Below are 15506 nucleotides of genomic sequence, written 5' to 3'. Positions count from 1 at the left end.
TTCAGCTCAAGGGCACATAGCTAGTATGCATTCAAAAGTAGGTTTGTTCCACTCCAAAGTGACTTGGAGAGATGAAAAAAATTGTTGTATCCATGAACCAAGAATAAGACTTTAGGAAAAGAAACAATAAGGTTACATGGGGCTAACAGGTGGTGTGGTGGTTAAGTGCTGGACTCCTACATGGCCAACTGCAGTTCGAATCCTATACCTGGCATCTTGCTTTCTCATTTTCCCTCTCTCTCTGTCTCTCTGTGTTCAAATTAAAAGTAAATAAGTAAATAAACTAATTTTAAAGAAACACAGTAAAAAATTATAAAATAAAATAACTTGCAACAGGCTCCACTTATTTTTGTTTTTGTTTTTGTTTCTTTTTGAGAGATTTTCACTGTAGGGCGCGTGCGCTCGCCAGACAGACAGAGAGAGACATAGAGACAGAAAGCGAGAAATCACCCCCCAGGGGGGATGGTCACGCCGCAATCCCTTCTCCTCCATTCTCCTCTCGGGATCTTGGGCACGCATGCACACGCGCCTGGCGTGAGTTTTAAGCCACCGGGTCCGGGACACGAACCGCGGTCGACTACGTGGGAGTCCAGCGACATAGCCATTACACTAACTGCTGGTTCCCCTTTTTTTTTTTTTTTTTTTTTTTTTTGCAGGCTCCACTTATTGAGCATATATATTTTAATAGCACTGCAGACATCAAACATAAATCATCTCATTCGTCTCATTCATCCCTCACAACTTGACCATGGTTCGAGTCCCAGACCCTATGGCTTAAATTCACACCGGGCACATGTGCATGCATGCCCAAGGTCCCGAGAGGAGAATGGAGGAGAACGGATTGCGGCATGGCCATCCCCCCTGGAGGGTGAGTTCTCGCTTTCTGTCTCTCTCTTTCTGGCGAGCACACACGTCCTATAGTAAAAACCTGTCCACAAAAAAAAAAGTCTCATTTGAAGGGCCAGCAATAGGCACGGTGGTTAAGGTGCTGGACTCTTCACATGTGATCAACTGTGGTTCAAGTCCCAGACCCAGCAGCTTGAAAAATCACACTGGACACATGTGTATGTGTGCCCAAAATCCTGAGAGGAGAATGGAGGAGAAGGAACTATAGTGTGGCCATCCCCCTTGAGGGGTGATCTCTCTCTGGTGACCACATGCATCCTATGGCAAAAACAAAAAACGAGGGAACCAGCAGTTAGCGTAATGGCTATGTCGCTGGACTCCCACGTAGTCGACCGCGGTTCACGTCCCGGACCTGGTGGCTTAAAACTCACACCGGGCGCGTGTGCGTGTGTGCCCAAGATCCCGAGAGGAGAATGGAGAAGGGATTGCGACGTGACCATACCCCCAGGGGGTGATTTCTCGCTTTCTGTCTCTCTGTCTCTCTGTCTCTCTCTGCCTGGCGAGCGCATGCGCCCTATAGCAAAAACCTCTCCAAAAAAAAAAGAAAACGAAAAACAAAAAACAAACAAAAAAAGGGCTCACTTCTTTTTATTTCATGCATGAGAGCACGTACACATCAACCTCAAGGTATGCATTTCCTTGGAATCTGAATTCAATAGCAACTTGTTTTCTACTTTATTTTTTTTTTCCAGAAGGCTTGTATGCTTGCCAGAGAGAGAGAGACAGGGAGAAAGTGGCCCTTCATTGGGGGGTGAGGGGGGGTGTCACACCACAATCTTTTCTATTTGTCTGTCCTATTGGGATTTGGGGTATACACATATACACATCTGATGTGTTTTTAAAGCATCTGGGGCTGGAATTCAAACTGTGGTTGGTAATATGGGCTCTGGCTCCCTTAACCACTAGGGTACAGGATGGCCAGTTTTCTACCTTATTTTTTTAAATATATTAAAACTTAGGCATTTGCTTGGTATCTATTTTTCTTTTTTTTTTGGAGAGATTTTCACTGTAGGGCGCGTGCGCTCGCCAGACAGACAGAGAGAGACATAGAGACAGAAAGCAAGAAATCACCCCCCAGGGGGGATGGTCACGCCGCAATCCCTTCTCCTCCATTCTCCTCTCGGGATCTTGGGCATGCACGCACACACGCCCGGCGTGAGTTTTAAGTCACCGGGTCCGGGACACGAACCGTGGTCGACTACGTGGGAGTCCAGCGACATAGCCATTACGCTAACTGCTGGTTCCCGCTTGGTATCTATTTTGAACTTCTATATTTTCAACTTACAAGAAACAATCTCCTATTTTCATTTATCCCTTCTTTTTTCTTTTCTACTTTTTTTCTCATTTCTATTTCATATAATAAATTCTGTCGCTTTATTTCCTCAGCATCTTTTTCTTCCTGTTTTCTCCTTCTTTCTTCTTCTTCTTCGTGTTCCTTTATTCTAAAGCAAAAACATAATTATAACTGAGAACAACCAAAAAGAAGGTTATATTACATATTTAAGAAATGAATTAGAGGAACCACCAGATAGCCTAATGGTTGCATAGTTGGACTCCCACGAAGTAGACGGTGGTTTGAGTTCCAGACCCAGAGGCTTAAAACTAACACCACGCACATGTGTGTGCCCAAGATCCACAGAGGAGAATGGAAGAGAGGGGACTGCAGCGTAGCCATCCCCCTAGGGGGTGATTTCTTGCTTTCTATCTATCTGTCTCTGTCTCTTCTGCAAGCACACACACCCTATAGCAAAAATCTCTCAAAAAAAAAAAAAAAAAGAAATCATCATCATCATCATCTGGGATGATTTAAAGCTTCAAGGGAGAACTAGTAAATTTAGTACATTTCTTTGGAGAAAAGAATAGGTATTAAATAGCAGTGACTAAAACTAACCTAATCTTGGGTAACCCAGAATTGCCAATACTTTAAAATTTTATTCCTTACCAAAGTAAGTTACATACCAGATTCAAGTGTTCATTTCATTTAGAAAGAACCAGTTAACAAAATAATAAGGGGCAACGGACACATTATTTCACAGAAAAACTCCTAATCCCCAGTACTTAGCAACTTCAGCACTAGGCAATGCTATGCTACATAAGCTATGGGCCTAACCCCTAAAGAGATGGGTGTGATGGAAATAGAAGAACCAAGGCCTCCTTATCCAGCAGTCCGCTTTGACTGTCATTCTCTGTAGCCAAAAGTGACTAGATACTACTACCTTCTGAGCGGTAAGCCTCCAGATGCTGGCTGTCTCTTAGGACTCACGTGAGTTCTTCAGAAAAATCCCAAGGGCCATCCTCATCCTGAGATATTTAGTTCCAGCTCTACCTCTTCAACTTGCCGTCCCCACTCCCCTCGAACCGTACCATCATCACTACCTGGAGCTCTACCATCAGTGGTTTATTGCAAATGCTGCGTCCCGGAGGCAACTAACCCTCTGCATACTGGTGAGACAGCTCAAGTTGAAGGTGTCTACTTGCCCATGGAAAACTCAAGCATCTTTGTCAGCCAATCAACAAGTGAGCAAGTGTTCCGCAGCAGCTCTATCTGCCGTTATCTCTAGTTTTGTTTTGCTTTGAGATCAACAACCCATCTAAACAGACAGATGACCAAGGAATAAAACTCTTTCATGTGAACCTAATCAAGAAAATGTTTTCCTGGAAACCTCTCACTTGGCTTTGCAGGGTTGAGGTGGGAAGTCCTTTCCCCAACAGTTAGACCAATTTAAGACAGGAGACTCCTAATTGATGCATCTGTACAGAGGAAGCAGCTTTAGAATTAGAGTCACTTTTGTTTAGGAGGAACTAAAGAAAAGGTCAATATTGGCCATAGCTAAATGTTTTATGACTGTCCTAAAACAAAAACCCTAAGTTTCCAAAATTTTGTTTATTTTATTAGGACTATTTAATATTTTGGGGGACCAGCAGTTGGCATAATGGCTATGTCGCTGGACTCCCGCAGTCAACAGCGGTTCAAGTCCCGGACCCGGTGGCTTAGAACTCACACCAGGCGTGTGTGTGTGTGCATGCCCAAGATCCCGGGAAGAGAATGGAGGAAAAGGGACTGCAGTGTGACCATCCCCCCTCGGGGGTGATTTCTCGCTTTCTGTCTCTATGTCTCTCTCTGTCTGTCTGGCGAGCGCACACGCCCTATAGTGAAAACCTCTCAAAAAAAAAAAAAAAAAGAATGGGAAAATACATTGAAAGTGTTAAGGGAAAAGCATTTTCAATCAAGAATACTATACCCGGCAAGATTATCCTTCACATGGGAAGAATAGACAAGAACATTTTCAGATAAACAAAACCTGAAAGAATTCACCAACACCAGACCAGATCTCCAAGAAGTTCTGCAGGGAGGGCTACACCAGGAAAATTAAATACAGTCACACAGAAATAAGAGATCAAAAACTAAGAAAATGGCCAACTTAATTTTGGGGACAAGTCTGAAGTTGAATATTATATCCCAGAATATTATTAGAAACATTGGACCACAACAAAAGATAGCTTAAGTACATGAGACTGAACTGGTGAGATAGAATTTTATGACTTTTATCTAAAACATTACTGATTTTCTTCTAGGCTTTGTTTTCCAGTTTTAAGGAATTTTGTCCTGTCTTGAGCTGCCGATAGTTTCATGCATCTACTATTTGAACAGAATCCCAACCTGTTTCCTGGTTTTAAGTTTTAAGTATAGTTCTTTAGCATTTCTTTGATTTATTAAAACTAAAATTGCTTTTCTTGAAATAAAAAAATAGAGTAAAAAAATACATGATGATTGTAGTAAGCTATATTAGCATCAGCTATAGTATATTCATTTTACTAAGAATTTCATGCCTAAAGTCAGACATGTGTTCATAGATACGTATATACCAGCTGAGCTTGCTATTGAAAGTAGTTAGATTATTTAAGAAATTTTGTAAATAAACAAAATGTGTTGGGGGGAAGGAATGAAAAACTGACAGTTTCATATATATATATATATATATATGAAACTCGAAATGGAAAATTATTAATGATAACATGTATGATTAAGCCAGTATGCAGTATATTCTGGATGGGAAATCACATTTTGTATGCTGTGACAATGCTTAGTGAATGAATGTAAATTAATTAAAAACAAAAAAATTTTTAAATAAAAAAAAAATAAATCAACTACAGAAAGTGCCCTCGGAAATAGACAAACGCATGGAAATGAAACAACCTACTCCTGAATGACTTTACAACTACTGAAGACAGTAAGATTGAAATCAAAAGGTTAATAGAAACCAGTGATAATGAACAAACAAGTATTTATAACCTGCGGGACATAGCAAAAGCTGGCGTTAAGAGGGATGTTCATAGCAATTAGTGCCCACAAGAAAAAAACAGGAAGGTGGCAAATAAACAACCTAGCAACACAAATCAGGAAACTGTAAAACAACAACAACAAAAATGTCAAGAGAAAAGAAATAATAAAGATCCTAGCAGAAATAAATGAAATGAATATAAAAGAACTAAACAGAAAACAAATGAAATAAAAAACTGGTTCTTTGAGAATATTAACAAAATTGACACACACCATTAGCTAGATTAATCAAGAAGAACAGAGAAAAGAACCAGATAAATCAAATCAGCAAGGAAAGAAGCATTATTACAATGAATGTAACAGAAATAGAAAACATCATCAGAGAGTACTATGAGTGATTACACGCCAACAAACAAGAAAACCTAGAGGAGACGGACAAATTTCTGGACACGTGTAACTTACTGAGATTGAAATTGGAAGAAATAGAAAGCCTAAATAGACCCATAATGAGCAATGAGATTAAATCAGTAATAGTCTCCCAACAACAACAAAAAGCCCAGATCCCAATGGCTTTACTTCTGAATTCTGTAAAACTTTAAAGAAGAACCAACTCCAATTCTTCTCAAACTATTTCTTTCTTTTTTTGAGAGAGAGAGATTTTTGCTATAGGGTACGTGTGCTTGCCAGAGAGACAGAGATAAAGAAAGCAAGAAATCATCCTCTAGGTGAGATGGCCATGCCGCAATCCTCTCTTTCCCATTCTCCTCTTGGAATTTTGGGCACCCACGCACAAGCGCCCAGCATGAGTTTCAAGCTGTCAGGTCCGATACCTGAACCACAGTCAACTATATGGGAGTCCAGCGATGTAAACATTACACCATCTGTTGGACCCTCCTCAAACTATTTCTAAACATCCAAAAGGAAGAAACTCTTCCAAATTCATTCTATAAAGCTTCCATCATCCTGATTCTAAAAACAGACAAGGACATAGGCTTGTTTATACCAGCACGTTGGCAAATATGAGTAATCTAGTGTGCTACAATATTAGGACAGCAATATCATTAGGTGATAGAAAATTTTCAGCTCCATTATGATCATATAGACTGGTATATGTGATCCATTATTAACCAAATAATATATAGCACATAACTATTCCACTTCTGTACACGCCTCTCCCTGATTGTGAACTTTTTAAAGAAAAAGACTATCATAGTCATCTTTGTATTCTCAGCCACTAGAAAAGTAGAGGTTCTTTAACAAATATTCATATAAATGAGTGAATATACTAATAAATGAATGAATAGCCTATTTAGAAATTGTGTCCCTGAATAAACTTACTCTTCAGGAAAGGAGAAAAAAACTCTCCTTTGCTTCTCTATCAAATGGCCCTCTGTTCCCAACTTAGGTTAATATCAGTTCTATTATTTCAGTCTACTACTGGTTAAAGAGGCTTCCATTCCATGGGAGTCTACTTTTCTGTTCCATTATTGATGGGGTTGGCCCCATGACTTGCTTTAGACTCATCCTTACCCTTTGACTTTTGGCTTTAGCCATGTTCTTGCAAGCTTAGGCTCATTCTTTATATTTTGTCAAAACCATGTGAAAAGTTTTCCACAGTTGGCTGCTTAATCTCAGATCTCAGAATGAATATACATGGAGCAGAACAGAACACTCATCATCAATGAACAAACCTACCCAGTCTTAGAGCTTGAAGAAAAGCTGCCCAACTGAGTCCAGTCTAGATCAGCTAAGTTCAGCCAACTCACAGATACATGAGAAATAAATGTTTAAGGTTGATGCTACTGTACCCTGTGGTTGATTTTTCTGCAACAATTATTATAGCAGGAGTAACTAACATACAATCTCTAGGTGAGAGAGTGACAGTAATTTTTTTTTTAATTTAAAAAATTTTTTAGATCTGTGCCATAGGGCACATGCCCTCGTTAGACAGAGACAGAGAGTGGCAAACAGAGGGAAAGGGAAAAAAATCATCTCCAAAGGGAGATAGCCAGACCACATTCTCTTTTGTTCTCCTCTCAGGATTTTGGGCATGCACACATACCCAGTGTGATTTTCAAGCTGCCAGGTCTGGGACTCAAACTGCAGTCAACCATGTGGGAATGCAGTGCCTTAACCACCACACCACCTGCCAGTCTCTTAGTTTACTAAGTATTTTAATATATATTACTTTCATAATTAAATAAAAGTTATAGCCACTATGAGAAAAAGAGGAAAGTATAAAAAAGGTAATTTATATATGCATACTGTTTTAGGTGATCTTGGGCAAGAGCCATTCTTTCTCTTTGTTGCTTCTCTGCTTTTTCTTGTTCTTCTTTAAAAGCTTTTTCGATGTTGATTTTCAATTGTTCCTCCCATTTTTTATCTGATTTTATCTTACTCTTTTGGAATTCAACCTGGGCATCTCGTTCTTTCATAACTCTACTAAGAAGAAGTCCTGACTACAAAAAAAAAAGGGCAATATTTTAAGAAAATAATGTCTAATTATGTATAGATATGTAAAAATATACAAAAATACAAAACCCAAGTAGTACATGAAAGTGTTTCACTCTTTCTGTCTGGTAAAATTGATATTGCTTTGCATGTTCAATGGCCTTTTTTCTTTCTCCTTGTTTGTATATTTCTTCTTCTACATCAAGAATTTGTCTTTCTGCCTCGATTTCTTCATCACGCTTCTTTTTGGCTTCAAGTTTCTGTTCTTTCATCCCCTGTAAAAAGATAAAGCAATTTTTGTTGTCATTTTTCAATTTAATCTTATCAAAATTTAACATTATGATTTGAAAAGTTAAGCTTTTGTTATGGGTTTTTAGTGCATTTGCATATTTCATAAATAAGTAAAATAAGATTACAATTATGGAGAGAGAGAGACAGAGTCAGTGAGAGGGGAAGTCAGAAATCATCCCCCGGGAGGATGGCCACGCAGCAATCCTTTCTCCTCCATTCTCTCCCAGAATATTGGGCATGCACACACATGTGCCCAGTGTGATTTTCAAGCTGCCAGGTCTGGTGCAGGAATTGTGGTCAGCCATGTGGGAGTCTAGTAATGTAACTGCTACACCATCTGCTGGTCCCATGAGCTAATTTTTTAATTGAATTTTTAGGTAGGTAACATAATTTAAATGATTCAAAAATCCCAAAATATTACAGAGATATTGAGTAAACATTTCCCTCTAACTAACTGCCATTTGCAATCTCCTCTCAGTCTCAGACAACTACTGTTATTACTTTCTTGTGGTTATTTCCAAAGTTCTTCTCTATAGCTCCAATAGAGAAATATGTAGTTCTATATTTGCTATTTTAAAAACCAACAATAGTATATTTCATATGCTCTTCTACACCTCTGAGGAGTCTACTCAGTTTTCCATGTCTATGAGGTCTTTCTTCTCCGTTATTGGTCATACTTTCTATGTCTTAAGAAAATCTTACTTGCCCTACTAGCTTTAAGATATTCTATGACTTATGTTAAATTTTTACTTTTGCTTTTCAAATTTAGGTCTTCAACCCACTTGAAATTCATTTTTCCATATTCAGTTCCACTGAGATGTAATTTAATCTTTTCCATATGCCGGTTACCACAATGTATTAGCTGTTGAATGCACATCCTTTCCTTTGTGATTTGCAATACTTTAGTCACATGTCAAGCTCCCCTATATGACATGGGTTTGTTTCTAGGCTCTCTCCTCTGATTTCTTATTTTGTCAGTCTTTATGCCTATATCACGATTTTAACTACTAAGGTAGTGAAAGGTTTTTACCGGAGTGTTATGGAAACGGCGACCCCAATCAACCACAAAAGTCGGTTCTTGATGTAAAATACAAGAGGCTTTATTGCTAGCGCGCTAGGACTCCACTCCCAGTCATACAAGACATGGCTAAGAGTGAAGTCCCGAACATAGGAGTATTCAGGTTATATAGACATGTGTCCGTGGGATGAGGGGAGGAAGCAAGATAAGGGGTTACAAGGTAATCTTATGATGACCATTTGGTCAGGCTTGCAGGAGCATTTGATCTGGGTTTCCGGGGCTAGCAGAAGGGAGGGATTTTACACTACAAAGGTCTGGGCTAGCTTGCCAGACTAGTTTGCAAATGGCTCTGGGCTCCCTGCAAGGTGTTAACAAATTACCCCAGGTTTCCACAACTTCAGCAGCATCTGCGTTAGTACAGAAACAAAAGAGGCAAAGGTTAGACTTTACCTTTGTAAGACAGGCTAATCTAATTTTATTCTTACAGTAGTTATTTGATGCTACTAAGATGGCTCTTCATTTATTCTTCTTTTAACACTCATGGAGGTATAAAGCATTATGTACAATGTGCTGTTTCTGTGTAAAAAAATAAATAAAAAGAGAGGCTATAGCTTACTCCCCCATCATTCTCTGTAACATAAGCCCTTTTATTTTTTTAAATTTTTTTTGGGGGGGGGTGATTTTCGCTATAGGGCACATGCGCTCGCCAGACAGACAGAGAGAGACATAGGGACAGAAAGCGAGAAATCACCCCCCAGGGGGGATGGCCACGCCGCAATCCCTTCTCCTCCATTCTCCTCTCAGGATCTTGGGCACGCACGCACACGTGCCTGGCATGAGTTTTAAGCCACTGGGTCTGGGACGTGTACTGCGGTCGACTACGTGGGAGTCCAGCGACATAGCCATTACACTAACTGCTGGTTCCCAACATAAGCCCTTTTAAAATTAAATTTAGATTATAATTTACATACACTGTTTCAGTATACAGTTTTACAAATACATATGGTCACTTAAGAAACAGTTCTATCCTCCCCCAAAATTCCTCATGCCCCATTATAATCAACTACCCCTCCCACCTGCAGCTTCTGGCAACGCCTGATCTGTTTTCTTTCTCTATAGTTCTGCATTCTTTCAGAATGTCATATGTTACCTATATTATATCAGTCATGATGTAATTCTTCCCTGTTCTAGAATAAAAAGAGAATTATAAACAGTTTGGTAAGTACTACAAGCTATGTCCTTTCCAAAGACAATGTATATTGCAACAAAGAAAAGAAACATGTAATGTTGAAAAATAAAAAGTGAGATCTCTCTAGCCAGAACTTATGCTTACCTGTATCTTTAAAAATTCTATTAGAGGGATCAACATTTGGTGTAATGGTTATGTAGCTGGACTTCCACGTATTCAACCGTGATTCAAGTCCTGGACCCAATGACTTAAATTCACACCGGGCACGTGTGCATGCGTGCCCAAGATCCAGAGAGGAGAATGGAGAAGAGATTGCAGCATGGCCATCTCCCCTGGGGTGTGATTTCTCGTTTTCTGTCTCTCTCCGTCTTTCTGGCAAGTGCATGCACCCTATAGCAAAAAATAAAAATAAAATAAAATTCTCCCCCTCAAAAAAAATTCTATTAGAAAACAGAAAACAGGACCAGTCAGTAGTATGGTGGTTAAGGTGGCTAGATCCCACATGGCTGACTGTGTGATTTAAGTCCAGGTTCTGGAGACTTGAAAAATGCATGAGATGTATGTACAGAATCCTGAAAAGAGAAAAGAAATTGAAGAGACTGTGGTGTGATCATCCCTATGGAGGGGATGCTTTCTCACTTTCCCTCTCTCTCTCTCTTTCTGTCTGTCTCTGGCAAGCACATGTGCCCTCTGAAAATTAAAAAAAAACAAAAAAAAAAAAAAAAAGTAGAAAATGACTCTGCCTCTCAGTGCCTCAATTGATATAGGAAAAGTATGTGTGTGTGTATGTGTGTACACACACGTGACCACACATGGAAAGGTTCACTTTTTTCTAGCACTTCTCCCAAGTTGAGCTAATAAAAGGAGTTAAAGGGACAGATCCCTACTTTGAAGTAGACTCCTATTCATGTATATAGAACTAAATTGGACTACTGTCTCTCTCAGGTACTGGGATTCTAGCAGAAGCACAGAGAAGAACCCAGCAAGGATACTATGAAGTTCCAGAGAAAAAGGCATTCGGACAAACACACCAGAGGCAGGCTGCCTTGGTTCCCACCAGCTTCAAGTCCTCTTTCTGTAAAGTCCAGCATCATAACAGTAAATGGTATTACTCTGATACCAAAACCAGACAGACATTTCAAGGAAACTACAGACCAATGTCCTCATAAACATGAACACAAAATTTAACATTTGGCAATCTGAATCCATCAAAAGTATAATAGAGTTGTCCCTTGGTATCCACCAGGGAGTACTTCTAGGACCCCACAGATACCAAAATCCACTGACGTTCAAGTCCCCTGTATAAGATGGCATATTATTTGCATTGAATCCCATGTTCTTTGCTTTTAAAATTATTTTTTACATTTATTTTATTTATGAGAAATCATACACACATGGGGGGGAGGCTGAAGGAGGTAAGAGTGGGGCAGAGAGGTAACCCTCAACAGGATCTCAGCAAGCCTCAATCCCTTTCCCTCACCCAGTTAGGATCACAGTGCAGGCACACTGGGCATGTTTTCAGGTTGATTCAGGATCCTAACCTGTGGGTGGCCATGTGACCTCCCACACTGCAATTTAGTATGCTACTGTTTGTGTCATTTCATAATGAACAAAGCATATGAACAGATGCTTCACTAAAGAATATATATGGGAGCCAGCCAGTGGCATGATGGTTAAGGTAGCTGGATCCCACATGGTTGACTCCACAGTTCAAGTCCTGGACCCAATGGCTTGAAAAACACATCAAGTATGTATGCCCAAATTTCTGAAAGAAGGAATTGTGGCATGACCATACCCCCTGGGGGACGGAGTGTTTTCTCAATTGCCCCCACACCCTCGGGCAAGTGCACACACACTATAGCAAACTGAAAAAAAAAGTATGGGTAGAAAACAAGTTGATGAAAAGATGTTCAACATCATTTGGAATTAAGAGAAAATTCAAACAAAAACTATAATGAAATACTTCACAGTCATCAGAATGTCTGTAATTAAAGATACTGACCGTACTAAAAGTGTTGGCAAGAATGCAGAGAAAATATAATTCTCAGGGGGTAGCCTGTGGCAAGGTGTTTAAGGTACTGGACTCCTATATGGCCAATTGTGGTTTAAGTCCTGGACCTGGAGGATTGAAAATCATACTGGGCATGTGCATGTACAAAATCCTTAGAGGAAAATGAAGGAGAGGGGATTACAATATGTCTGTCCCTCCTGGGGCATGATTTCTCACTTTCCCTCTCTCTGGTGAGCACACATGCCCTATGGCAAAAGCCTAAAATAACTTAAAAAAAAATTCTCAGACACTACTAGTGGAAATGTAAAATTACAGCTGCTTTCGAAATACAGATTAAGAGAGTTTCCTACAAAGTATAATCATGCACTGCTTAATGATGGGAATACATTATGCAAAATGCATTGTTAGGCAATTTCAGTGTTCTGCTAACATCAGAGTGTACTACATGTCCAGGCTATCTGGTATGGCCCATTGTTGACTGAAATATCATTACATGGCACATGACTGTATACACTGATTATATAACTCAGTCTTTCTACACATATTTACCCAAGAAAAATGGGAACTTATGTCCATACATCAACTTACATAAGAATGTCCATAGCAGCTTCATAGCCGAAAAAATAGAAACAATTCAAATATCAACATGAGCTTGATGTCAAACCATCAAGTGACCAGATAAATTGTGGTATATTGATAAAATGGAATACTAACTCCACAAGAAAAATGAACAATTGATACATTGTCAATATCATTATCACATTGATAATATGTTCTTAACACAACACATTAATTAAGTCTCAAAGTAATTATGCTATATAAAACCTTTAACAGAAAGCAAAGCAGTGGTTACCTAGGGGTCACGAGAAGAGAAAGGGGGAGGAATGAGAGGGAATAAAACAGGGCATGAGAAAATTTTGGGATGATGAATATATTTATTATCTTAATCGCAATGATGGCCTCAGAGGTGTATATATATATATATATATATATATATATGACAAAACTTATTAAAAGGCACACTTACAGTATGTCCAGCTTTTTGAATGTCACTTAGGCCTAAATAAAGCTGTATAAAATGTGTTTCAATGCACTTTTTTTATATCTTACACATTTAAATTATTTATAAATGAAGTACAAGAGTGTACTAAGAGACAAGTAAGTCCTCAGTGTGTATGTACTCTTGGATGAGTAATACTTACTGCATATGTATTAGTCCAATGTTTTACCACTTCCTGGGATCGGAAATGCATTTCTTTCTTTGCCTTTCTTTCTGCACGAAGGCATGCTGCTTGTCTGGTCAAACTGTCAAGGCTATCTTGAATCCTTTTCCACTCATTGTGTGGAAGTATGGTGACCTGCCGGAGATCTACTTTGCTAGGTAGAAGGGGTGGATAGGGAAGTTGATCTTCAGAGTTCTTTATCTCTAACAAATTAAAAAAAAAGATGATTCAAGACTTTTAGGAAGGGTTTAAGTTATTTTTTCTTAGAAATTTCTATATTGAGGGGCCAGCAGGTGGCATGGTGGTTAAAGACACTGGACTCCCACATGGCCAACTGCTGTTTGGGTCCTGGACCTGGTGGCTTGCTTTCTCTTTCCTTCTCTCTGATTAAACTGGAAAATAATAATATATAAAGTTAAATAAAATAATTCTAAAAACAAAAAGAAATTTCTGTATTAGCAATAATACCCAGAAATTGTTTTATGTACTTATTCTTAGTATCTTAAGAATAGCTGGAATTAGGTAGAAAAATACAACACCTTGAAATCAGAAAATAAAAAGGTTTTCCAAAGGAGGAATTTTGCCTCTGGTTTACAACATAAAAATTTTATGTGAGTAAAATTGAGTCTTCAGACTCAAGACAGCAACATCACCTCTCATCTGAATCTCCAGGCTGCATGCTTATCCTGTGGATTTTGAACTTGCTAGCCTCCACAGTCACAGGAACTAATTTTTAAAAATAAATGTCAATACCCATCCTCTTCTATATTTATAGTCCACAAATTATAGCATGTTGTGTGGTTTTGTTTTTTTTTTTGAAAGGTTTTTTCTTTTTTGCGATAGGGCGCATGCGCTCGCCAGACAGAGAGAGACAGAGAGACAGAAAGTGAGAAATCACCCGGGGGGGGGGGGAGGGGCCCGCGCAAACCCCTCCTCACTCCTCTCGGGATCTTGGGCACGCACGTACATGTGCCCGGTGTGAGTTTTAAGCTACCAGGTCCAGGCAAGGATACGTGGTCGACTAATGGGAGTCCAGCCACATAGCCATTACGCTAACTGCTGGTCCCCATGTGTTGTGTTTTCATTTCCATTTATCTCAGAGTATTTTTCAAGTTCCCTCATGATTTCTTTGACTCATTTTTTAGTAAAAGTATGTTGTTAAATTTTCATGTATTTGTGAATTCCCCACATTTCTTTCAATTATTAATGTCCAAGTTCATGCTACTGTGGTTGAAGAATGTATTTTATATGATTTCTTTGCTTGATTTATGGCCTACCATATGGATTTTCCTGGAGAATATTCTATATGCCTTTGAGAGAAATCTGTATTCTTCTCTTTGGGATATAGTGTTGTTTACATGTCTGCTATATTTTTTTGGTTTATAGTATTTTCAATTCCATTTCCTTGTTGATTTTTCTGTCTAATTGTACGTGTTATTGAAAGTAAAGTATCAAAGTCTCTAACTATTATCATTACATTGTCTAATTCTCCCTTCCATTATGCCAGTTTTTGTTTCATATGTCTGGTGGCACTGTCATTAGGTGTATATATTAGGGTACTTTAAAATGTTCACAGAAAAATGGAATTAAAGTATGAGTTTATTTTGGTACAAATACATTTGAAAACTATGCATAGTTTTTCATAATATGCATTTCCATAAACTTTTTAAAAATTTTATTTATTCATTCATTTATTTTAATTTGACCAGAGAGAGACACACACGGGGGGGGCAGGGGGGGGGATGAGAAAGCAAGGAACCACGTCCAGGACTTGAACTATGGCCGGCCATGTGGGAGTATCCAGCACCTCAACCACCATGCCACCTACTGGCCCCCCATTTTCATAAACTTTTTGAAGCCCCTGCATGTGCTTATAATTAATATAGCTTCTTAATGGATTGACCTTTTTTTTTTCTTTTTCGAGAGGATGTTTTTTTTTTTTATTCATTCACTTTACACCATCACAACACACAAATGAATTTTCCATCCAAAATACCCTGTGCATTGTCTCAATCAAGTACATCCACATATATGTTCTCAGCAAATAATTTTCCAATCCTTACGTCCTGCATACCTTGCCCTTTGTCTTGCCATCCCTGATTCCCCATCCCCCACCCTCTGCTATGTCCCACCTT

The 15506-nt window shown here is 39.0% G+C and overlaps 1 protein-coding gene across 1 annotated transcript in view; it reads right to left on the bottom strand.

Moving 5' to 3' along the window:
• The window catches only part of CFAP210 (cilia and flagella associated protein 210), a gene marked incomplete at its 5' end in the record, with an annotated part of 41545 nt that overhangs the window by 19476 nt on the left and 6563 nt on the right, over positions 1-15506 (bottom strand). The window contains 4 exons of the mRNA XM_006153583.3: positions 2192-2348; positions 7454-7647; positions 7741-7914; positions 13351-13574. Of these exons, the coding sequence (XP_006153645.3) occupies positions 2192-2348; positions 7454-7647; positions 7741-7914; positions 13351-13574 (749 nt within the window). The remainder of the gene's footprint in view (positions 1-2191; positions 2349-7453; positions 7648-7740; positions 7915-13350; positions 13575-15506) is intronic.

This window comes from Tupaia chinensis, unplaced genomic scaffold (genome assembly GCF_000334495.1).
Source record: "Tupaia chinensis unplaced genomic scaffold, TupChi_1.0 Scaffold000381_1, whole genome shotgun sequence".
NCBI classification, from domain to species: Eukaryota; Metazoa; Chordata; class Mammalia; order Scandentia; family Tupaiidae; genus Tupaia; species Tupaia belangeri.
This window is presented reverse-complemented; position numbering and strand designations above follow the sequence as displayed.